General features: G+C 43.3%; 1 protein-coding gene across 2 annotated transcripts in view; it reads right to left on the minus strand.

Annotated features, from left to right (window-relative positions):
• AFF3 (ALF transcription elongation factor 3) overlaps positions 1–24,976 on the minus strand; it is a 354,490-nt gene that overhangs the window by 138,397 nt on the left and 191,117 nt on the right. For both annotated transcript variants that reach the window (XM_084844410.1, XM_084844411.1), the window contains exons 6-7: positions 23,664–23,700; positions 19,157–19,208 (exon numbers count right to left, since the gene is read on the minus strand). In XM_084844410.1, coding sequence (XP_084700536.1) covers positions 19,157–19,208; positions 23,664–23,700 — 89 coding nt within the window. The remainder of the gene's footprint in view (positions 1–19,156; positions 19,209–23,663; positions 23,701–24,976) is intronic.

The raw sequence follows: 24,976 nt of genomic DNA on the forward strand, positions 1-24,976 counted from the left end.
ACTCAGCCATCTTGTGAAATTGTAAATATCCCTTTGTCCCAAACATCTCTTTCTCTCTCTCTCTCTCTCTCTCTCTCTCTCTCTCACACACACACACACACACACTTGAATGTCCACCTCCTGCTCTTGATATTTGGGTGGATTTTCACCCTTCCTACGGCCCACCTGAAGGATGAGCAATTTGCAACAGCCCTAGGAATACCTAGGTTGTAGCACTCTCTGGGCCAAACCAGACACTTGCATGTTTATTAAACACGTGCTCACTGGTCTGATTATAAAGTGGTGCCGGCAGGATTAACTTCCTAACACTAAAAGGAGTATGTGGAAAGAGCAGAGGGGGCGGGTGTTGCATCTGTTCCCCATGTGCTCTTTTTAGAGTTAAAAGTTAACCTTCCGCCCTGCTTTACAGCCAAACCAGCCTGTGCATGTTTAATGAATACGTGTGCATTAGTTTGACTCTCTCTTAGTCATTTCCTCATAAACCCCTACTGAGCATCTAGGCTCAAGCACTGCTTGCTGCAGTTGTGGACCATTGCTCATTTCTTGCCCTCTCCACAGGCATGCCTCCAAAAGGTGCAGAGGTGTTGATGTTCCCTGCTCCTGATGCAATGCAGACCACAAATGAGGCTGTAAATTGACCAGCAGCGGCGGCCCCTTTAGTTCTAGATTATTCTCTGTGACAGTCTTCCTCGACATTGTACCCAACAGATGTTTTGACTACAACTCCCATCAACCCCAGCCAGCATGGACAATGGTCACCGATGATGGGAGTTATAGTCCAAAACATCCAGAGGGCACCACATTGGGGAAGGCTGCTCTGATATTACTAACCTTTTTCTAGAAGTCTCATGTTTCTTTGCAAGCAGCCTGAGAGCCAGTTAGGCAACAAGTGAAGCCATACCCGGAATGGAGATGGAGCTCAGTACAAACCACACCTGCAGTTGTACACCTTTCAAAGGCAGAGGAGTCCTGCTAGGATGTTTTTGATGGTAACCCATCCATGTGTTTTGCTTTCTGAACCTACTCCAACTATGGCACAGTATAAGCTTTTACCTTGTTTCCACTGGCCACAATCTCTCCAACCTCTGGCCACCCCAGTTGCAGCAATGTTAAGGAGCTAGGCTCTGAACATTCCTCCTGGTTACAATTGGTTGGATGAACCATGCAGTCAGTCACATGGTATGTGTGTAAAAGGGCTGCTGGAGGCAATAGCATCAGACCAGGGCAGTCAGGCAAAACAACATGGCTATGTCTATTAATGCAAAAGGCAAACTGGATCATATGACAGCCAGGCAATTAGCTAAGTAAAGAATTTGCCCATGCAGCGCTCCCTCTGATTGGCTGCCGTTGCACTGTCGTAATGTGTTTGAGTGGAGCCCTTCACAGCCTTGTCCTCTGGGACACTGCATCCAGGGTTTCTAACTGGAACCTCATAATCTGAAGCCTGTGCTGTTGCTTCCGCAAGCTGTTTCGGCCAGGTGCATATGGCTGACTCTGTGGGTTGTCAGCTGGGGATGACACATACCTCATGACGTGTCTTACTTCTGTTTGCTGCTCTGCCTCTTTTGCCTCAGACAGGAATGTTCATGACCAGGCTTGCAAAAGACAACTGTGGCCTTCTGTCTGCTACTCACTATGACATGCCAGGGGCGGGGCTGGCATAATTAAGGTGGGGAATCTGATGGGCTGAGGTGTGCTGGGCTGGATATTCACTCATTGCTGCTACTGGGCCAGTGCCATTGCCAGGCCTGCTGCCACAGGGGACTGAGGATGGCTTGGGGAGCTCTGGGCCCACATGCCTGTTCTCACTGGTGCTGCCATCATAATGATGCCAGCCTCACCATGACCTATGCATGTCTGGAGCAAGGACTGCATCATTACGATGACAGCACTGGTGTGGATAGGCATGACGTATGGGCACAGAGCACTGCTTGGTGCTGCTATTACTGTGAGCAGGCAGGCAGTCTGCCCACCAACTAGTAAATGGTGGTGGTGATGGGTGCCTGCCTGTAGGGGGTGGTGGTGCTGTGATGACAGGAAGGGGCCCTACCTAAAGCCCCCCCCCACCCCCCAAACCTAGATCCAGGCCTGCTGTAATGCCCTTAATGTCTGCTATAATGCCTTCCTTGCCTTGTCTTCTGCAATCAAAAGGATGATTATTAGCAGGGGTTCAGACCTTGTGTGCGAATATTCCTGGAGCCTCTGGTTTGCTAGGCCCTTGCTCCCTGCACCACTGCCTGCCAGTGGTGAGGACACTGTGGCATCCCTGTATCAGGCAGGCTGTACTTTGTGTGGGACAGGGAGGCATCATACAGGTATGATCTGTTGCTGTGTGTGGATTGGCTCTTTTCATGCCTAGCTAACATGTGTGGAGAGGTTGCAGCCACGCCACTCCATGATTGGTGTAAGTCAGCAGTGTTGCCATGGCTGCTGGGGCAATGGTTATGGGAGTTGCTATGTTTTTTCTAGTTTGTACTGGTGTCACTTTCTTCCCAAGTTTGTTGCTGAGTGAACAGGATTCCAACTAAGCTATGCTAACAATACTGCACTGATTTAATCTGGTTGCCAGGACCATAGGATTGTCTGAGATGACAAGCTGTCATCTCTCAGCCTTAGCTTTCCCCATGTGCAATACCAATATAGTAGTAGTAGTAGTAGTACTAGCGGCAGCAATGTTTAGTAGATAATAACAGTAGTTCTTGTAGGGATTATTGAGATGAGATATGTATAGCACATAGGAAAAAAGCATTCCAGAAAATCTAGCATTAGCATGATTATTAGCATGATTATTATTCAGTGGACAGAAAAAGGGCATTGAAATGTATTACAAATGATTTAAAAGTTACAGTATAGATGTAAAAATTAAAAGAAGGCTTAAGATTCTATCCCAATACCCACTGCTTACAAAAATCTTTCATCTTGGTTGAAACATCAGTACAAAATTTACATTTCTCTGTTCCCATCATCAATTCAGAGATAAAAGAGCTGCTTCCAGAAACAAAATGGATCCTGCCTTCACTTTACACTCTAATGGATACAGCCACAATTTACAATCGGAAAGAAAACCATTTATTTCCTATGACTTTTTCATCTCAGAATGAAGTTATTGTTTCTTTACATATTTTAAATTAAGTTTTGATTAAGATTGCATCCTCTGGAAAACAAAGTCATCAAAAGAAAGAAAGAAGGAAAGAAAGGCAATAAACTATACTATCTTATCTTTCTTTAGCCTTCTAAAAATTCTGCACAATACTTACATCATCTTATCTTTCTGTATCCTTCTAAATATTTCATTTATAGTATTTCATGCAATCATCCTGTCTCTGTATCACCCAAGTACAAATCAACGAACTATTCATAATAACAAACGACTACAAACTATATAGCAGAGCTGACCTAAGCAAAACATTTTCCAAATAAGTTAATCTGCAAAATGTAAACATCAGTTTTTCTTTTTAGTGGCCATTGGTATCTTCTTATATTACAAAATGTACCCAAAAATATGTGCTGAAAGACACTCATGCTATATTGACCTGGTTCACACATGTCATCTTTACAAGCAGCATGCCTGACAAGCCAGAGAAATAACCGAATAACAAACTGTGGTTATTTCTCTGGCTTGTTGGGGACAGACAAGCCAGAGGTCCTGGTTCACATGCCATGCTGAACAAACCACATACAGAAGGTCTGTGGGTTGTTTAGGTAGCATTCAGGTGGCATTCAAGAGTGTGCTGTTCATAAATTATAAGACAGGGTTATCATGACATGTGAACCGAGCCATTCTGTACCAGATAAGGATGTGGAAAATAATACCTTTGATGCAAAGAGACTGGTATCTCAAAACACACTTGTGTGATCTACTATTATTATTTACTTGTTTATACACATTTATATCACACATTTCCACACTTCGTGCCCAAGACAATTAACAACAGTATTCGATAATAAATAGTTAGATTTAACTGTTAGATCTATATTCTTGGGAGGCAGTTACTATAGCAATTTATTTTCTAAGTAAAATGTGGTAGCATGTGTTGCACATATGTGCATGTTTGTTCGATGAGTGGATTTCTGTACTGTCTTTAAAATTCTAGCCATCCTTGATCAACACAAAGTGACCACAATAATATTTGACAGTGTTAGGTGGTTAATGTTTCTCAAGTCATGTTCAAAATAAACAGATGGAAACAGTACAATGGAACTTGTACATTTTGTGCCAGATATTTGGTTCAAGGATAAATACTAGACTTTAGCCAACCCAATTTTCAAGACATCCATCACTCTACAAAACACTAACTTCATTCATTATTAAATTGGGTACATTTTTGGTATGCTCTCTGGGGGAGAAATCCCACAGGCAGATATTACAAGAAATCACCAGTGCAGCATAAAGATGCCTAAGAAAATAAGCCTCAGTGGCTAGAGATTTGAGAAAAGAAAATACAGATTTCCTTTGTTGCATCCCACTGAAGTTTTTCTTATATTATACGTATAAAATAGTGTCTGCCATCACATTGGCAAATATCACAACTCTTTAGATCAGGGGTACATGGCCCATGGGCTACATGCAACCCCAGGCACCTATTGTCTATCCCTATGCCCGTCTGGGTTGCTGAGAGGGGAAGGAGGTATAAGACCCCTTCCCACAGCAACTGCAAAGCAGTCAGTATCACTATTTGTGCATCACTACTGGTGGCATGGAAGCAGCAGTGTGATGCTCAAGGTTTTAAGTGTTGAACTGACACTTGTGGGTCCCCAAATTCAGTGTAGTTACTGCCGCAGTAATTGCGAATGGGAGCCACAAAAAGGGAGTGAACCCTAGATCTCTCTTTAAAAGACTTGTTGGAGACAAAGGCAAGTGTGGAATGGAAGCAGGGCACCCACAAGTGTCAGTTCAATGCTTAAAACCCTGAGGATCACCTTGCTAAGAGGACGATCTTGACCTCTTTTCCCCACCTGTCCATGGCTGTCAAAGTTGCCTGTATGGAGTCCCATCTTGTCAATTGCCTTGTTTGTTTCATACTGCAGTTTGTTTCCTTTGACAGCTGAAACATACAAAGCAATAGGCAAGACACTTGAGCAACTGTGAAAAGCCTACAACAACAACATCATTACAAAGACATTTGCGCAAATTCCTGGGGCGTATATTCGGGCCCCATTTGTGCAAATGTTGGCACATGCAAAAATATAATATAAAAAAGCCAGGAATTAAAACAGGGTCATGATCGGGATGGGGACGCGAAGGGCAGACAAGATGGGTTCTGCCAAAAGTTCCCCTGGGATACATACCAGAGCTGGCTGGAGGACTGAGGGGGATAGAGGGAGAGGACAACCCACAGTAAGCCTGATCATCTGTCATGCTCACTGTGGGTTGTTCGCCAGGGTGCGTTGTCATGTTATGCAAACTCATCCAGTGTATACCTCCTAGACTATACTTTCCCTGGAAATCTGAGATAAACAGATGCCAGAGGCTGTGACATTTAGGTTTCCCTCCCTTTTCTTCCTCTTCCTCCTCCTCCTTTTTTTTTTTTTTTTAGTACTGGAGTAATCTAGCTGGAGGGAGATGATCCCCACTTTTCAGGAGGACATAAATGTAAATGTTCCGCTTATGAATGGAGCTCTCCCTGATTCAGGAGGGTAATAAATCTGTCTGTGAGAGTAATGTTTGATGGAAGCAGTAAATCCAGTGAAAGGATGAATTATTGGAACAAGGATAACAGTTTTGGCAATTGGCCTCTGTACACCACCACATTGAAGTCGAAAGGAAACACACCCAGATGGGAGCAAAGTCAGGACTTTCAGCTGTAATTCAAGGGGTTGGACAAAAGTGGGGCACTATCCATTCAGGAAGGACAGCCAGTGGCATACACACACACCCATCCTTGGTGGCTCATAAGTAATGGAACAAACCAATATCATTTCAAACTTAAGGATTGCCTTTAATACCTGGATGAAAATCCTTTGCAGTCAATGACTGCCTGAAGTCTGGAACCCATGGACATGACCAAATGCTGAGTTTCCTCCCTCAAGATGCTTTGCCAGGCCTTCACTGCAGCTGCCTTCAGCTGCTGCTTGTTTGTGGGTCTTTCTGCCTTCAGCCTGGTCTTCAGTAAGTGAAAAGCATATTCTATTGGGTTGAGATCAGGTGACTGACTTGGCCATTGAAGAACATCCCACTTCTTTGCCTTGAGAAACTCTGGGGTAGCTTTTGCTGTATGTTTGGGGTCATTATCCATCCGTAATATGAAGCGGCGTCCCATCAGTTTGGCAGCATTCGGCTGAATCTGAGCAGAAAGTATAGCCCCATACACTTCAGAATTCATCCTGCTGCTTTTATCAGCAGTCAGGTCATCAATAAACACCAGTGACCCGGTTCCATTGGCAGCCATACATGCCCATGCCATAACACTGCCTCCACCATGTTTGACAGATGATGTGGTATGCTTTGGATCATGAGCTGTTCCTGTCTTTCTCCATACTTTTCTCTTCTCATCATTCTGGTACAAGTTAATCTTGGTTTCATCAGTCCAAAGAATCTTATTCCGGAACTGGGCAGGCTTTTTTAGGTGTTTGCTGGCAAAGGCTAATCTGGCCTGTCTGTTCTTGAGTGTTACGAGTGGTTTGCACCTTGTTGTGAAGCCTCTGTATTTACATTCATAAAGCCGTCTCTTGACTGTAGATGTTGACAATGACATGCCTACCTCTGCAAGAGCATTCTTGACATGGCTAGATGTTGTGAAAGGGTTCCTCTTCACCATGAGCAGAATTCTGCGGTCATCTACTTTAGTTGTCTTCCGTGGTCTTCCAGACCTTTTGCTGTTGCTGAGCTTGCCCGTTAATTCCTTCTTTTTCAGGATGTTCCAAACTGCTGTGTTGGCCACTCCCAATGTTTTTGCTATCTCTCTGATGGGTTTATGTTGTTTCCTCAGCCTAATGATGGCCTCCTTCACTAACATGGACACCTCTTTGGACCTCATGTTGGGAGTTCCAGTGAACAGCTACCAAATGCAAATGTCACACTCAGAACCACCTCCAGGCCTTTTATCTGCTTGATTGGTCATGGGGTACCCCGGAAACAGGCCACACCTGGCCATGCAGCTGCTTGTCAGCCATTGTTCCATTACTGAAGAGCTACCAACCATGGGTGTGTGTGTATGCCACTGGCTGTACTTCCTGAATGGTTAGTGCCCCACTTTTGTCACACCCCTTGAATTACAGCTGAAAGTCCTGACTTTGCTCCCATCTGGGTGTGTTTCCTTTCAACTTCAATGTGGTGGTGTACAGAGGCCAACTGCCAAAACAGTAATCCTTGTTCCAATATTTCTGGCCCTGACTGTATGTTCAGTTTGTGTATGAAGTCTCAGATATGCAGAAACAAAATTAACTTGTTCCTTTAAGTTTCTACCAAGGTCACTATAACTTCAAGCAATTACTTAACATACTTTTAACATACATTTTATATACTTTCTGGGGAGATGGGAATCCTTATACTTTCTTCTAGGTAGGGATGTACGAAACCCCCCTTACCTGGCTCTGCCGGCTTCCGCTGGGGGTGGAGGAGCTCCGTCCCTCCCCCAGGAATCCTCGCTGGCCGGCTCCACTCCGCGGGGATTCCGCAGAGCCACTGGCTGGCTCCGCCAGCAGCCGGACATCCAGCCGCTGGCTAGCAGGGACGCAAATGGCGGCGGCTGTAGCCGCCGCCGTTTGCGTCCCTGTATTCGGCCGTGATAGGCTACATAAAGACTTACGTAGCCTATCACATCTGGGTTAAAAAAAAAAAAAGATGCGTATGCAAATGGCGGCGGCTATGGCCGCCATTTGCGTTCCCTATTTTTGGTTGTCTTAGTCTACGTAAATATTTATGTAGACTAAGACGGCGAAACTAAGGGGAACGCAAATAGCGTAGCGGACGCTATTTGCGTTCCCCTTTATTTTCACTGTCTTAGTCTACGTAAATATTTACATAGACTAAGACGGCGAAAATAAGGGGGAACGCAAATAGCATCCGCCATTTGCGTACCTGTTTTTTTTTATAACCCAGACGTGATAGGCTACGTAAGTCTTTACGTAGCCTATCATGAATAGGGGGGGGGGACTGCAAATGGCGGCGGCGGCAGCCGGTTGGAAGACCAGCTGCTGCCGCCGCCGCCAAAGCCGCCGCTGGAGCCGCCACCGTCCGGAACAGTTGCCCCAGGTAAGTCTCGTCCCAGGGGGGATCCGCGGGGGGGTGGCAGGCCGTTCTGCCACGGAGTTCGGGGGGCCGAATGCACTGGCATTCAGCCTCACCGAGATCCGTGGCGGAATTCTCTGACATCCCTACTTCTAGGTGACTTGTCAACAGATCACTCATCTTCAGAAATGTCACTGACTCCCATTTGGCATTAGTAAATCCCCAACCAGCTCCTTGGAATCCTGACTTAATAGTGAAACCTTCGGATAAATATGTTTTAGCTCAGTAACCTCAGTTATTTTTCCAAAAAAGATATGAATAAAAAGAATGTGAATATGCACTGTGCAGTAAGAAGTGCCCACTGGCTATCCCCTTTCTTTACTTCTTCTTCTTTCCTTCCCTTTTCCTTTTGGCAACTTCTGTGTTCCCTATCAACCAGGGGCACAGGGATGGCGCTGTGTTCTCATGAATGATGTGGAGCAACCACCTTCCGCAATTCAGATGAGACTGAATTTGACAGAAATAGTGGCCACACTAGAGGAGGAGAGGGGAGAGGAAGCATGCAACCTTATTGTGGTTCATCCTTGTAACACTAAAACATGATTTGACATTACATGCAAACCCTTCCATTGTTGTTAGTGTAGATTTTCACTCCCGGTGACCCACCGAGCAAAATACCACCCATGGATAGCAGCCTGACAGGTGCTATACTTTGGTCCCACGCAGGAAGCAAAAACCCAAAGTTTAGGTAGCCATATATGACTGGTGGGCTGAATTCTGTATTAGCTGGTCACAAGTTATAGAGATCTACTCTTATGCCTTTGTTTTCAAAGAAAAATGGGCCTGCAAATGATGTTCCAAATTGCTATGGGAATGGAGAGCAAAACAACATCACTCTTCCTCCATGTATTCTTGTGCATTTACTACTTGTTTCATCTTGAACCTCTACCCCCTGCCTGCAGTGGTACTGAAGAATGCTACTGCAGAACACAGTAAGCAAACAAATATATTTTCCAAAAGCATCTAAAAGCAGTACACCCTTTGATATAGTTAGAATGTTTCCATTGCACGTTAGCTCCAGCAGCCTTTACAATGTGTGCTTTTAAAACATTGGTGGGCTTATCGGTACTGTGACAGTACCAAAAACTTAATGAATATTGAAAATTTTATTGCCTAAATCAGGAGAGGGCTCTCTCTTATATATCTAGATGTAAAGGGGTTATCAGTACCAGCATCTTGGGGGAAATTAGCCCCGTACCAAAAACTTAATGAATATTGAAAATTTTATTGCCTAAATCAGGAGAGGGCTCTCTCTTATATATCTAGATGTAAAGGGGTTATCAGTACCAGCATCTTGGGGGAAATTAGCCCCGTTATAAACAGAGCCCGCCACTGGGGTGGATACACCCTTCTCTATTCCCAAGAAAGAGAATAAAATTTCTTGTAAAGAATGTAGTCCACCTATTATCTTTTCCTGGGTATGGCTGACTAAGAAGCAATAGGGAGGAAAATACTTTTTAAAATCTTATTATATTGTCTTGGAATATCTCTGGATGGCATGGTAAATTAGTAGAGAAAGAGTTTGCTAGTTATTTACAAAAGTTTCATATGATCTGCCTTCAAGAAACTTGGGTGAAGGATGTTTCTAGTTTGCATCTTCAGGGTTTCAGGGTTTATGCTGCCACAGCTGTAAAACATCATAAGATAGGTCACTGCAGTGGCGGATTAGCAGTTTTTGTTTCTGTGGAAGTAGAGGGCAACTGCCGTGTTCTCAGTCCCATGATGGCATTCCAACACTCCAGGTAAAGCTTAATAATGGCATCTCTTAATTTTGTATTAATGTTTATGTTCCCCCAGAGAAATCTCTACAGCCTCCTCCTCATGATACATGGATACACCCAGAGACTATCTCGAGGAACACTGTTACTCAGTCAGAAAACCCACATATTATTATGGGAGCAGGTTTAAATGCTTGGTTGGGGCAATTAAATTTGGAGTTATTTAAACACTTGGACATCTGCATGGAGGATTTCCACTTGTTGGACAGATACTCTCAGAACAAGAAATGTAATAAGAATGGTCAGAATCTTATTATGTTGGTTTACAAATATTTTTTGTTAATTCTGAATGGCAGTTGTGTGGACGTATCTGCAGGTCAGTATATGTTTCTTTCATCAAGGGGGGGGGGGTGGCAGCATATTATTTTCTGATTTCCCAATCTTATTCTCATGAGTAAAAAAAAATTCAGTAGAAGACTGACCAGAGAGCGATCATTATCCTATTAAACTAGTTATCCAGCTGGCAACTAACTCAAATCAGAATAAAAGCATATATCCCTTTGAGATGGTCACTTCTGGTAATAGAGAGCTCAAATGGTCCTAGCTCAGATCACAGATTTGCTACATGGCCCTGCCTTGCAAGAGCTAATAAACAGAATCTTGGCAGGTAATCTGGAGATCATGGAGGGTTGCCAAAAAATCGTAGACTAACTGAAACCCCATTTAGTGCACTCAGGCCATTCACAGACCCCCAAGATGCATAATGAAAGTTTTGTTTATTTTATACTTATATACTGCTCCACATCAAATATTTCAGAGCAGTGAACAACAAGATAAAAGAACAGAACACCACATTAAAACCATTAAAACATTTTAAAAGAAACAGATTCTGAACTTAATAAATCACAGCTGGTCACTCAAGGAAGTCCTCTCAAAATAACAGTATCTTCAGGAGGCGCCAAAAGCAACACAACGTTGGCGCCTGTCTGACCTCCAAAGGCAGGGAGTTCCACAGGAAGGGGGCCACTACAGTGAAGGCTCTTTTCCTGGTGGACTCCAGCTGGGCCATGGGTCCATGTGGAACAGTCATGCCCCGACTGGAGGAGTCCTCCTCAGGGGAGGAGCTGGAGGCCCCAGAAGCCCAGGATACCCCAGACTAGGGATGTACGAAAGTGACTTACCTGTTTGCGGATTATGTTGATGGTGGGGGGGGAGGCGTTCTGTCCCTCCCCCTGGAATCCTCGATGGGGGGGAGGCGCTGCGTTCCTCCCCCCCGGAATCCTCGAATGGCCGGCTGTGCTCCACGGCAGATCTGCGGAGCAGCTGGCCAGGCCCAGCCAGGCCAGAGCCGTCCGCAGCTGGATTTCCGGCCGTGGAGGGCTCTGGGTAAAAAAAAACAACACACCCGTGTACGCAAATGGCGGCAGCTACGGCCACTGCCATTTGCGTTCCTTCTTTTTCGCCATCTGAATCTACGTAAATATTTACGTAGACTATGACGGCGAAAATCAAGGGGAACGCAAATAGCGTAGCGGGCACTATTTGCGTCCCTTTTTTATTTCCCGTTTTAGCCTACGTAAATCTTTACGTTGGCTAAAACGGTGAATCAAAAGGGGACGCAAATAGCGCCCGCTACGCTATTTGCGTTCCCCTTGATTTTCGCCATCATAGTCTACATAAATATTTACGTAGACTAAGATGCCTAAAAAGAAGGAACGCAAATGGCGGCGGCCATAGCTGCCGCCATTTGCATACGCGGGTTTGTTGGTTTTTTTAAACCCACCCAGCCATGATAGGCTACGTAAAAATTTATGTAGCCTATCACGTCTTTTTTTTTTTTTAAACCCACTCAGCCATGATAGGCTCTGTAAATCTTTACGTAGCCTATCATGTCTTTTTTTTTTTAACCAAGACTGTAAATGGCGGCAGCGGCAGCCGGTCGGAAGACCAGCCACTGCAGCCACAGCTGCTGCCGGAGCTGCCGCCGCCTGGAAGATCCACCCTAGGTAAGTCTCGTCCCGGGAGGGATCCGCGGGGGGGTGGCAGGCCATTCTGACACAGATTTCGGGGGGCCGAATGCACTGGCATTCGGCCTCACCGAGATCCGTGGCGGAATGCTCTGCCATCCCTACCCTAGACAAGGGACTGCCACCAGACCCACAGGAGCCTGAACCCTCGAGGGAAGTGGCTGCAGGGCCATCCTTGTCAAGAGAGAGGGACTCTGCCTCTGAGGCAGAGGCTGAGTCACCCCCTGATCCCCAGGAGCATCATCACCTCAGGAAACAGGCTAGCAGGGCTCCTGTGCGAAGGAGTGCTCACCTCCAGAAAAGATCTCCTCAGGAGAAAGGGACTCCTCAGGAGTAGGCTCTGGAACGTGAGCTCTGATTGCTACAGCTGAGCTCTGGGTGGGGTTTGGCTGGCTTTGGGCTTAAAAGCCTTCACTGAAATCCAGACAGTGCTGGAACAACTTGGTCTATTTAGTGTTTGGTGTGTATCTTTCCTCCTGAATTGTGCCCTGTCTGATGCTCTGTTTCCTGACCTTCTAGACTGCATAATGTACCTGACTGATTTACTGTGTTCAGCCTCTGGCTTGTTATCTTGACTACCTCTGCTTGGATTTTGACCACTCCTGCCTTAGCTTAAACCTCCTTGGCCTGAAACCTGTGGGCTTGACCCTTTGCTTGCCAATTGACTACTCTATTGCCTTGCTCCCTGTATGTGCCTGCAAACAGCCAAGACTTGCTCTAGAGCGGGACAGGAACCACCAGGGACATGCCCTGTGATGATTACAATGACTGGGCAGGTTGGTAAAAGAGAAGGTGCTTTCTCAGATATTCTGGTCCCAAGTTGCTAAGGGTTTTTATACACTAGTACTAGTACCTTAAACCTGGCCTGGTAGCGAATAGGCAGCCAGTGCAGTTCCCTCAGTAAATGAGTTACATCATACCATCAGGAGCTGCTGAAAAGGGGCAGCTCCTGATGGTATGATAGGGAATGTAGGACTATGGAAAAAACAATTATCTAGGCTCATTCATAGTCCTAGAAGGACTAGATCAGAACATCTAATTAAGATCCTGATCAAGAAACCATCACTACATAAGGCCTTATTGGAAAGGAAGAAGGATGTATTTATTAGAGAAAGATGGATAGGTTTGAGTTTGGCTGTGAGGCAAAACGACAACATTAAATTTTGGAAGATGGTCCATTCAGGTTTATACACCAGGCTTTATCTAGATGCTCAAATCCCTGCCCTTAAATGGCAGCAGCATTTTGAGAGTATCTTCCAAGGCTCCACACCTGCTGGGGAGGATTAATTTGCTAAAGACCTTTCTGGGTGGATCCCAGTCTCTCCACAGGAGATTTGCTCTTATTTTAAAAAATGACAATAAAAAATAGGTAAAGCTACCGAGGAAGATATGTTCCCACCTGAGATGTTTAAATTTAATTCCTCCTGGTAGGCCCCAGTTTTGACCAAGATATTTTCCTATATTGACAGGAATTATTCTGGTTGGGTGGTGGTTTGCTATTACTGTACCTCTATATAAAATGGGTGAGAGATCTGACCTCCCAAATTATAGGCCAATTAGCCTTCTGGATATAGTATCAAATGTTTATGGAAGGGTTTTGTTGAACAAACTCAAAGCATAGGCAGAGGAAAATGACATGCTAGTTGAAGAACAAGCCAGATTTTGATGTGGGAGAAGCACAATCAACCAATATTTTGTGCTTGCCCACTCGATCCAGAAAAGTCTGGGGAGGTCCGGAGGAGGTCTGTATGTGGCCTTTGTGCACTTTATCTCAGCATTTGATTTAGTAGATAGAGGTCGTTTATGGGGAAACTTGTCATGCACTAATATAGATCAATGCTTGTTGTTTCTGATTCAGAAACTTTATTCTTATACTGATCTAAGAGTGTGTATTGGTTTGTCAGGATTTCTTTCAGATAGGGTTAACACTAGAACAAGAGCTAGGCAAGGCTGCTTATTGGCTCCCTTCTTGTTCAACTTCTATGTGAATAACCTAGTATCTTATTTAAGTTATATGGATTGTCTCCCCCCAGCAATTGGAAATAGAAATATCCAGATATTGTTGTATGCTGATGACAAGGCACTTCTATCCACCACCCAAGTAGGGCTAAGAAGGCTTCTAAACAAGCTAGGCAAGGTTTGTAGCTTGGAGAATTTGGTTATAAGTTATTCCAAAACAAAGGTAATGGTCTTTGCAAGGAGGAAGCACCTTCATAAATAGTGCATAGATGAGCACATGACTGAACAATGTTCCAACTTCAAATACTTGGGGATACATTTCTCCTCTAGGTGCAGTTGGAAATCTCATATAGAGGCAGCAAGACTTTCAACTTGGAGAACAGCAAAGGTAATTCTAACTTTTGGGAGGCTTAAAGGGGGCTCCTTGGTGGATCCTACACTGAAAATCTATACAACCAAGGTACTCCCTCAACTCCTATATGGGGCTGAGATATGGGGGCAGGGGCAGGACTCTGTAGTTGAGACCATCCAGAATGGGTTCCTGAAGAACTGTTGGCACTGCTTCCAGGGGTTCCTTCTGTCTTGCTGAGATTGGAAGTTGGACTCCCATCCATTAAGGCCAGTATCCCTAAGGCATCTATTTTGTATGGCAAAAGATTGCTGAATGCCAAGGAAGAAAATCTAAAACAATGTTTTGTTGAGCAACTTGCCAAAGGCCGATGGTCCCATCATTGGCTATCATTGTCACAGTTCTGTTTTGGAGAGGATCAGACTACCTTAGCTCATAAGGACACACAGTTCATCAGAGACAGAACCTTTGAGGTGGATTGCCATGAAAATGTACATGCCAGTCAATTTCAGGCATTTGTCCCATGGTTCAGTCTGATTAAGAGAGGCTAATACTTTCAACCTTACCTCCAGGAGTTGACTTTTGTTGCCCTTAGAAAGGCATTCACTGCCCTTTGTTTTCAAACAATGTTCTCAGCATATTTGGAAGGAAAGTATAAAGGGATCTCCCATGCACAGCAGTTGTGTACCTGTGGCACCAGAGAAGTATAACATGTAGTGCATTACCTGTTATATTGTCCTCTGTATAAGGAACCCCGGGCTCGCTTTCTGGGAGATCTTTTGAAAATAAGAGCAAGATGGCCCCCAAGTGACACTATCTGTGACTTGTTGGCAGATTATAGTAATTTCATCACAAACAAGGTCGCTACCTTTGCAGTAACAACACAGAAAATCCATCACAATTTTTTAAAGATGTCTGCAGTGGACTGTGAAGGAGATGATCGGTTATAGACCTTTTGTAAAGGTGTATTTCTGTCTGGTTGCTTTCACTGGTATTCTGTATTATATTTTATATTTTTTGTATTGCTATATTTCATATTGTATTTTGTAATGGCCTTTGTGCTATAAACAAATGAATTCTATTCATTATTGTCTAAACCCATGTTAAGAACTATTTATTTATAAATTTATGAGTTATCTTTTGCCCCAAATAGGGTCCCCAAGGCATCTTACAATTAAAACATAAAACAGTTGTAAAACTTGAACATTTGTAAAAGCTTTAAAACCATTTAAAACTTTAAAAATAAATTTAAAACATTACCACCAGCAGAATTAAGAGCAGGAGAGGATCTTAAAAACAGAGTGTGGAGCTAATACATTAGGGGCACAATCCTATGCATGTTTAGACAGAAAATGTCCTACAATTCCCAGCATTCTCCAACCAGCATGGCTAGCTGAGGAATTCTGGGAGTTGTATGACTTTTGGATAGGATTGGACATGGATAGGATTGCGGCCTAAAAATACTTAAAACCCACATGGTACCAAAAAGTTTTAACAGCCTTCCTAAAACTGAACAAAGAAGGGGCCAGCCTAACTTCCCTTGGGAGAAAGTTCCATAGGTGGAGAGATTCCATAAAGCAGGTCTATCCTCTGTTCCCACCAACCTAACCTCTCTTAGTGGTGGGACACTCAGAAGGGCATCCAAAGAAGATCTTAAACTATAGGCAGGTTCATATGGGAGGGCGCAGTCTTTCAACACTAGCACCTTGAGTTGTGCCCAGATTGGTTAGCTCATGTAACAAAGCTCTGGTCAGATAATAAACTGACTGCTACATTTTCCAAATACTCTTCAAGGGCAACCCCATGTTGAGTTTGTTGCAACAATTTAAGTGGGAAGTGACTAAGGCCTGGATCATTGTGGCCAGATCTGCCTTCTCCAGGAAGCAGTAAAGCTGGTGTATCAGTCGAAGTTGGGCAAAGGTGCTCCTGGCCACAGCAGCTGCCTGACTCTCCAGAAGCAATGATAGGCCCAGAAGCATCCCAATCTTCAACGGTGGTCAGGAGTGCTTTTGCACAGTTAAAACTAGCGTGCCAACTGCGCCCATTCCTGAAGATGTCTGATCTGGCCACGGTGACACATGCCTTGGTTACATCCCGTTTGGATTACTGCAACGTGCTCTACGTGGGGCTGCCTATGAAGTGTTCGGAAACTGCAGCTGGTCCAAAGAGCTGCTGCCAGACTACAGGGAGCATACAACTCCCTTGTTAAAACAGCTTCACTGGCTTCCAGTCTGTTTCCGGGCACAATTCAAAGTGCTGGCTATGACCTAAAGCCCTACACGGCTTTGGTCCAAGTTATCTGAAAGACCGTATTCTCCCTTATGAACCTGCCCATGTCCTGAGATCTTCTGGGGAGCCCTTCTCTCAGTCCCACCACTGTCACAGGCACATTTGGTGGGAACCAGGGAGAGGGCCTTCTCAGTGGCTGCCCCACAGCTGTGGAACACCCTTCCCAGGGGGCCTAGGATGGCTCCCTCCTTGATGTGTTTCCGGAGGCAGGCTAAAACATTCTTATTCCAGCAGGCCTTTGCGACAGAGTTGGAACCTGGGGGTAAGCTGCTAAAATGCTGTTTTAAAATGCTGTTTTAATTTAATGTTAATTGTATTGTTTAATTATATTTTAACTTTTGTATATTTTCATATGTTTTAATTGTATATGTTTTCATGTTTGTACAACGCCTTGTGTCCCAGTACTGGGGAAAAGGCGGAGTATAAATAAAATAATAATAATAATAATAATAATAATAATCTGTAAACCTGATTCTTCAGAGGGAGCCCTACCCCATCCAGAACAGGCTGTGCCTCCAATCCTAGATTAGCTTTCCTACTGACAAATAGCGCCTCTGTCTTGTCTGGATTGAGCCTGAGCTTGTTAACCCACATCCAGTCCATCACTGCTGCATCCATGCAATAATTCAGGACTTCCTCAGTCTCCTTGGCATCAGTTGACAAAGAGAGATAGAGCTGGGTATCATCAGCATAGTGGTGAGACCCAATCCCCAAACTCTAGATGTCCTCTCCCAGTGGCTTCATATAGATGTTAGCATAGGGGATAGGCCTGAAGCCACAGGGCCAAGTAGCACCACCTTCTGGAAGTGTTCAGCCAGGTAAGATTGGAACCACTGCAACACAGTGTCCCCAAGTCCCATATTGGCCAATCACCCTAGAAGGCTACCACAGTCTATGGTATCTAATGCTGCTGAGAGGTCCAGCAGAACCAAAAGGGGCACAGTCTTCCCATCTAGTTCCCAGTGTAGGTCATCCACCAAGGTGATCAAGGGTGTTTCAGTCCCTAAACCCAGATTGGAAAGGATCCAAATAATCAGTTTCATCCAGGAACGCCTAGAGTTGAGTTGCCACCATATGCACTAGGACCTTGCCCAGAAAACGAATGTTAGAGATTTGTCAATAGTTATCGAGGATGGTGGGATGCAGTATCCATCCCCCCCCCCACACACACAAATGGCCTTACCACAGCTTCCTTTAAAGGAACTGTGACATAGCCCTAGCCCAAGGAAGCATTTGCCTCCTTGACCACCCAGCTGGCCAGTCCTCCTCTGGCAGCATTTAGTAACCAGGATGGGCAAGAATCCAACAAACAAATGGTTGGCCTCACTCCTCCAAGCAACTTGTCCACATCCTCAGGTTGAACATGCTGAAACTCATCCATCAAAACTGGGGTGATTTTGCTAAAAAGAAGTAAAAAGCAGTGTTTAGTTCTCTATAATACATGCAGATGACATTAAAATCACCATTCCTTATGCATTCACTGGAATGCAATTTTTAAATAAAATAAAATTTGTTTTAGACCAGTGAACATTACATGAAACTTTAAAATTGCTGGCAGTTGAGTCATACAATAAGTGTATGAACAATTACCCATCATATTCTATAATAAAATTTGCCGGACAAAATATTTACTAGGCTGTGTCAAACAATTTTTTAGATTTGTTTCGAGAGGTTATTGAAATATATGATAGCTGCTATCAAGAACATTCAACACTAAATCACCCTTATTGCACCTTCAGTGACTGTTCTTGGTCATGGAACAAATGGTGGCACCTTACAAGATTTACATTATAGAGGACTGTGAATTTAAATAACAGGAACCAGAGGGTATACAGTACAGAAGGATTCACACTAGAATTCACAGATCTGCACTGTTACATGAAAAACTGCCTCTTCAAATAGGTAAAAAGGTGGAGCTATATTTACAGGACTAACTCTGAGCATGTAGGCTAAATGGAGTTTACTTGTCTAGCCAGGGTTTCTTCGAAACTCCTACTCCTTGGAACCTGAGTATTTCTATTTGATGGCTTGGAGATCTGTATAGCAGGGAAAACAGTTGAGTTGTTTTGTATATTGAAAAAATAGATACAAGCTCCCACTGTTACATTAGAATAAAGAACACTGATATATTAAAAATGAATTTTCTGATTTATTTTTCTATTGGTTTTGTTAATTCAGAATTATCAACCAACTGTGAGAGATGGTAGATAGCTATAATTGGATTTCTGTAATTCAAAGGTGAAGCTGCAGAATGCAGTCTTTTAGAATTACATCAGTACATCAAAGGCAATATGTAACATGATACGTTTTAGCCAGTGAGCCAAGCTCCTGTTCTCATATGGAAAACCTCTCAATTTTTTATGAAATAATGCCATGCTTACTCCAAAAAGTGTATGTTCTCTTTGTTATGGAGCCTATTTTAAAAATCAAGGGATATTAAAGCTGACTACACAATTAGCATACAATTAATCACTGAAAGCATAGTTAAGAATAGTATTTTAAAAGGAGACAGAAACTCTAAGAAATTTGTATGTCAAGGCAAACAAAACCATTATTCCTGACCACAAATATTAAGCTGACTTACGATGTATGTGATGTACTGTTTTCTGGGTTCTTTGGCTCAACATCACCTTTTCCTTAGAAAAAGAGAACGAAAGGAATATTAATAAGTAATTCATAATTAGAGAGGTCAGTATATTATGGTGTTTATTTAACAGCTTTTTAGAATGCGTATAAACAAAATTTTAAATAAGATGTAGTAGAGTATAGGAAACACAGTTGAAATTTCCTAACTGAAAATTAATGACAGCTTTGCGTTGTTTAAACTCCTTATAGTTATGTTTAAGGCATTAATAAACAAGATCTTTAATACGTTAAGAAATTATATTGTGATTTTGTCTAAAATTATATAATGAGTATTAATTTGGCAGACAGTCTGGGAATGGCAGCAACTCTGTGGTACCCAGACTATAAAAACAACCTTCCGTGCTTTCCACAATCCTCTACTATTTTCAGTGAAGGCATGTCAGATTTGGATGGTTTGATGGTAAAAGCCCTTTTTGGATACATTTGATATTCCACCTGTCCAAATTCAAAACTGACTGAAGATTAAGAGCAAGCTGGATTAGTTATCGTTCAGGAAATAGCCGCTGTGCCTCAGGGAACAGTCTCATTCCATTCCATCTTCAAATACAGTACACATCCTTCCCACCTGATAAATGCCCCAAACTGGCAATAGTTAAGGAATGTCTCTGCCAGATAGTTATTAATTTCCTGCCCTGTGTGCATTTCGTAATTAACATATTGCATACAAGTACGCTTTCAAAGCTAACTTCCCCACTGGCTGAACCTAAATCTACAAGTGACACAAAGCCCAACTCATCCACAAGGTTTTGAGTGGGCAAGATGGTTAAAGGAAAATGTGGCCCTTGAAAGAATCCTTTTGAAAAAGAGACACTTCTCACATAGAGATAACACAGTCTTGTGGCACCCTTAACATGAACCAATTTATTATGGGATAAGCTGTTGTGGACTACAGTCCACCTAATACATTGGTTCATCTTTAAGGCGCCAGTGCCACAAGACTCTTTGTATTCGCTGCAAATACAAATTTCCCTCTAAATGTTTTTCCCAAAAGTGTGTGTGTCAGAAACGGCCCATCTGGGGAAGATGCTGACCACCATGGCTCAGCATGCTAGCTGGGGGATGCTGGGAGTTGCAGTGTTGGACTGCATGTATAACCTAACTTATGTGGAATATTCTGTCAGTTATCTTTTTCCTAAAGGAAGAACGCTTATTGCTAGTAGACCTATTGCATTAATAACTGCAGAGCATACAGCAAGTACTACAAGAGTCCATAGATAAAAGTACAATTTTAGGGGACAGGCAATTATATTTTAACTGTTGGAGAAAGAATTCTCCAAATGAGACACAGGCTTCAGAGTCCTTATTTCAGGATGCCCAGTAGTATAAAAACTATTGCCTTACTAGGGGTCTGAAATAACTATATGTGGCCTGTAGCTAGAATCTGCTCAGATCTATAAACAAGCTTGCAATTTCACTGTACATTCTGGACAATATGTTGATAGTATGTATATTTTGTATATCCTATCAACATCAAACAATAATAGTTATTCAGAATGGCTTTGTTTGGATATAATGCTAAACCATGGTTTAGTGCTACAGGAACAAGCCTGGGTGAAACTTGGGCTTGTGCATTCCCCTCTCATCCTCTGGTGTGGCCAAGAAGAGACTGGAAACATTGACTTCCTCCTTTAAACTAACCGTGGTTTGTTAAGTCTGGACCAGTACAAATTGGTTAGTTTTAACTATTGTTTGTCTGAACAAGCCAACTTCAAACCATAATTTAAGATTTTGGTTTGTTCAGACAGACCACTGTCAATCCTAACCACAGTTTAAGGTTCAGTCAGAATAAAAACTGTGGTTTGTAAAAGAGGTAAGGGAGAGTGTGCAAGCCCAAGGCTCACCCAGACTCATTCCTGTAGTGCTAAACTATGTTTAGCATTACGTCTGACTGCAATCTTTGTGTTGATAGGAATTTTTTTTTACTGCCCTGACTTGTTGCCAGATACTTTGCGTGTGAAAGTGAACTTTTAAGAAAGAAGCCGTCTCTCTCACTCTGTTTTTACTGCACACACTCAGTTACAGGAAACATACATACTAAGGCAATTCCATTTGGCAAGTTTTTGCTCTATGTTTAGCTTACATGCCTGAATTCTTGCACATGACTACTTCACTGCTCAACGATGTTTGTGTTTGTGGTGGAAAGTAATTGGTTGGTATTCAGGAAGAGCGGGGAGAGCTCCGCTATGTGTGCACTGACTTCCTCTCCTGCTTCTGGGGATCATAGTAATTTTCTTTTTTCACTATTAGTATATTTCACAAACCATATAGACTGGTGACAATTTAACACTGGAGATAATTATCAGACCTATGCAAAGACTGTGATTTAATGTAAGTTATTCATAAAGCAAGTTATTCATGTTATGCCCCTCTTATGTAGTATTTAGAGCAGTTGGTCCATCTGTAAGGTTTTCTAGATGAAGCTGTTAATCAGCTGTATCTACTTTCGGTTTTGTCACAGAATTGAGATCTGAGCACTACACAAAGAGCTTTCCCTTTCCTGCTTTTGTGGTACATAACCTCTAGGTGGCACTGTGGTATAGTGGAATAGTGCAAATACACAAGTAGAAACAGTGCTTTCTTTCACTTTCACAATTAAATGCTGCATTTTCTCTGCTCTAAAAAACTCACTGAAAGTGCTAGTTAGACACAGAGGTGAAACTGGATGGTCACAACATTGTCTAAGGAACCCATAAACAACTGTGAGCAGGGAATGACGAGCACATATTAAATGTCTCATGTAGAAAAGCCCTTTATATCCAGTTTGCTTTTTAGTACCTCCTGCTGTCACTGCTGTCACTGAAACCCAACCTCTTTACCATTTTAATATTTCCTTAATGCTAGTCCTTCACAATGCTATCGAACACTTGCTGGTAAGTAAGCACTACCGCACTGCACTGCAATGCCACAGTGTGCTGCATTTTCCCACACTGCTTTCCATCCCTGACCTTTACTTAGAAAAGTGCTGTCTCTATAAAACCAAAAGCCTCCTAACATCTCCCCCTCTGGGTGCATTTCACCTTGCTCTGTAGGTGACTGGTCATTTTCAAAGCTGTATCTGTTGGCACAGTAGCATTTTTCTTCATCAAACACAGCTTCCATAATTTGCAAATACTGCTATCTGCTGCATGATAGGTCATGAAACTCACATAGTACAGCTTATGACTGGGATGCTTTCATGTTGTGAGCAGGACAGGGCCATGCATTTTTAATATGCAGGGCAACTTTAATACCAATCAGAGATGTCAAAGGAGAGAACCAATAATTCACCTCACATAAGAATGCTCTTTCCTCGCAGTGCAGGGGCTACATGTTTTAACAACCCATAAATGTAATTAAATCACTATTCCTAGGCTGGAGATACCTAAATGAGAAGTAAAATGTCAGGAATAAATTAAAGTACTCTGGTTGGATCCAGAACTAAGTGCATTCAATTTGGTTGGCGGAAGCAGACTTCCCCGCACCCTCTTCCCCACAATAACCCTATAGGTCCCTGAAAATGCTACCCAGAGGGTTGGGGGAGCACACTGAATGGGGTGAGCTGTGCAGTGGGGAGGGAGAGCCCTGAAAATCACATGGAGGCACTTTGTATAAGTTGTTCCCTTCATCCACTGAAGGCAGATCCTGGATCCAGCCCCCTACATATTGTCCTTGCTTAGGGTACATGCTTAAGGAATCTCAAGAAAATTGCTTGGATCCTAAGGACATTCACAGAAAGAACATTTTTGTTTTCCTCTCCCTTGTGACCCGAAAGGTTCTCTGGAGGATTAGTGAGGAGGAGCTTCCTGAACCATGTAGGATGGTCTATGGGGGCTGCTGGGGGAAGGGGGAATTGCTCAAATTAGAGCCTAAGATAAGTTACCTTAAGGACGTTCACAGAAGGAACATTCCCCATACCCTCCAACCCCCCCCCCAACCCACATTGTTCAGTAGGGACCCAGACCCTTTGGAGAAGCTTTTTGGGGGTCCCAGGTGGCTGCAGAGAGGCAGATAGGAAACTTTCCTTCCTTAAACTTACTTAAGTTAACTTATCTTAGGATCCAAGCCTATATGTTCAACACAGTACATTTACTAAGTTGGTGTTGTATAATATTAACATCTTTATAACCACCAATTAATAACAAAGCCAAACAGCAATTTTAGGAACTTGGTATCAGTGTTGGGCGGGCAGAAAATGCACACAATGCACTGCATTCAGTTGCCATTGTTTTAGAAAATGAACCAGTCTTAAAAGAAAAAAAAAATCTAGCTTGTTCATCTTATAACAAGACATGACAAACAAAATTTATCCTATGCACAGGGTCCAAGATTACTCCCAATTCTACATCGACATTCAAAATACATTAAGGACTATTGTATTTCCACTATTTCTCTCCATTTATTTTATTGTGTACACATAAAATCAGCATTCCCAACAAATGCAACTGCAAAATGAAGGTTATTCTTACTTTGATTGCTGTGCCCTGTAGAGACATGCTGTGAGTCCTAAAAGAGCAAAGACATGAATTGGTTATACTACTTGAAAACCATGAAGTTGTACAGTGAACACAGCCTATGTTAATGATAGCAAACATTAATATTTATAGCAAACAATGTTGAATTAAATCTATAGAAGCTCTCAGTCTTCTGCACACACACGGCAGGATGTGGGGAGGCAGTTCTATTGTGCAGAGAGCTTGGGGAACTCCTTCAGGTAGTGAAAAAAGGGGGTAGGAGAGGATGCAGCATGTCTGGGTAAATCTCTCCAGCTATTTTTGGCCAGAGCTTCACTGGTTTACCATCCCCATTCAGATGTAGCTAGGAGTAGATCTTCTCTCTCTGATCCACTGTTGAGGGCCATCCAATCAGGCAGCTGAGACTAAGCAGAGGAGTTCACATAAGAAGGGAAGCTTCCAGGAATCAAACACAGCTCCAAAGGAGCCACAGGGCCAAAGCAGGTATTACTGTAAATCTGTGTCTAGCACTTACATCTTCTTCTCCCCGCCCCCATTTTTTCTCTAGAGTAGGTGCAGGTAGCCCAAGCTGGATCAGGGCCCTAGCATAGGGGGTGGGGGGATTTTAAGATCCGAATCAGGCACCCTGCATCTACTAGGTCCGTCAGCATTGTGCAGGTGTGCAGCTGCGGATGGGACAGTGGCATTCAGCTTGGGTCAACATGACATCAACAGCCTTTGTTGGGCACTGCTACTTGTCTGACACAGTGCTAACCTAGAAGCCTCCATGCCTCTGCTGATGTCTTATAACGTTCCTGGTAAGGGCATCAGGTTACCCTGCCCCTTGGCCACTGTGCTCAATGGCAACAGACTCTTCAGAGCACACCATGTCAGCAACTGCTACTGAGTTTTTACAACATAGCTCAAATAATTTATCAACAATTGGTGCGCAATCCTAAGGGGATGCTGTTTGATAGACTGCCCTGGCAGGAGCCAGGAAAGGTGGGAGTAGGACTAGTGGAAGATGGTGACTCCAATGTCAGGGGGGTGGTAAACCCGCTCCACTGGTTCTGACTGAAACTCAGAGTGGATCCACCACCCCACTGACATCAGAGCCACCATCCTCCACTGAGTAGAACAAAGACAAAAAATGCCTCCTGTTCCTCCTTGTCTTTACATTTTCAGCTACACAAACCTCAATGTTCAGATTCCATTGTTTTTTAAAGTTATATCTGTATTTTGTTTCATAATATATTTTCCCATATTTTGTTCACTGCTTTTATGTACAAAAAAGCATATAAGAAAATGCTAAATATATAAGAAAACTC

This window comes from Heloderma suspectum, chromosome 3 (genome assembly GCF_057233095.1).
Source record: "Heloderma suspectum isolate Gila_16-S chromosome 3, 16-S_ref, whole genome shotgun sequence".
Lineage (NCBI taxonomy): Eukaryota > Metazoa > Chordata > Lepidosauria > Squamata > Helodermatidae > Heloderma > Heloderma suspectum.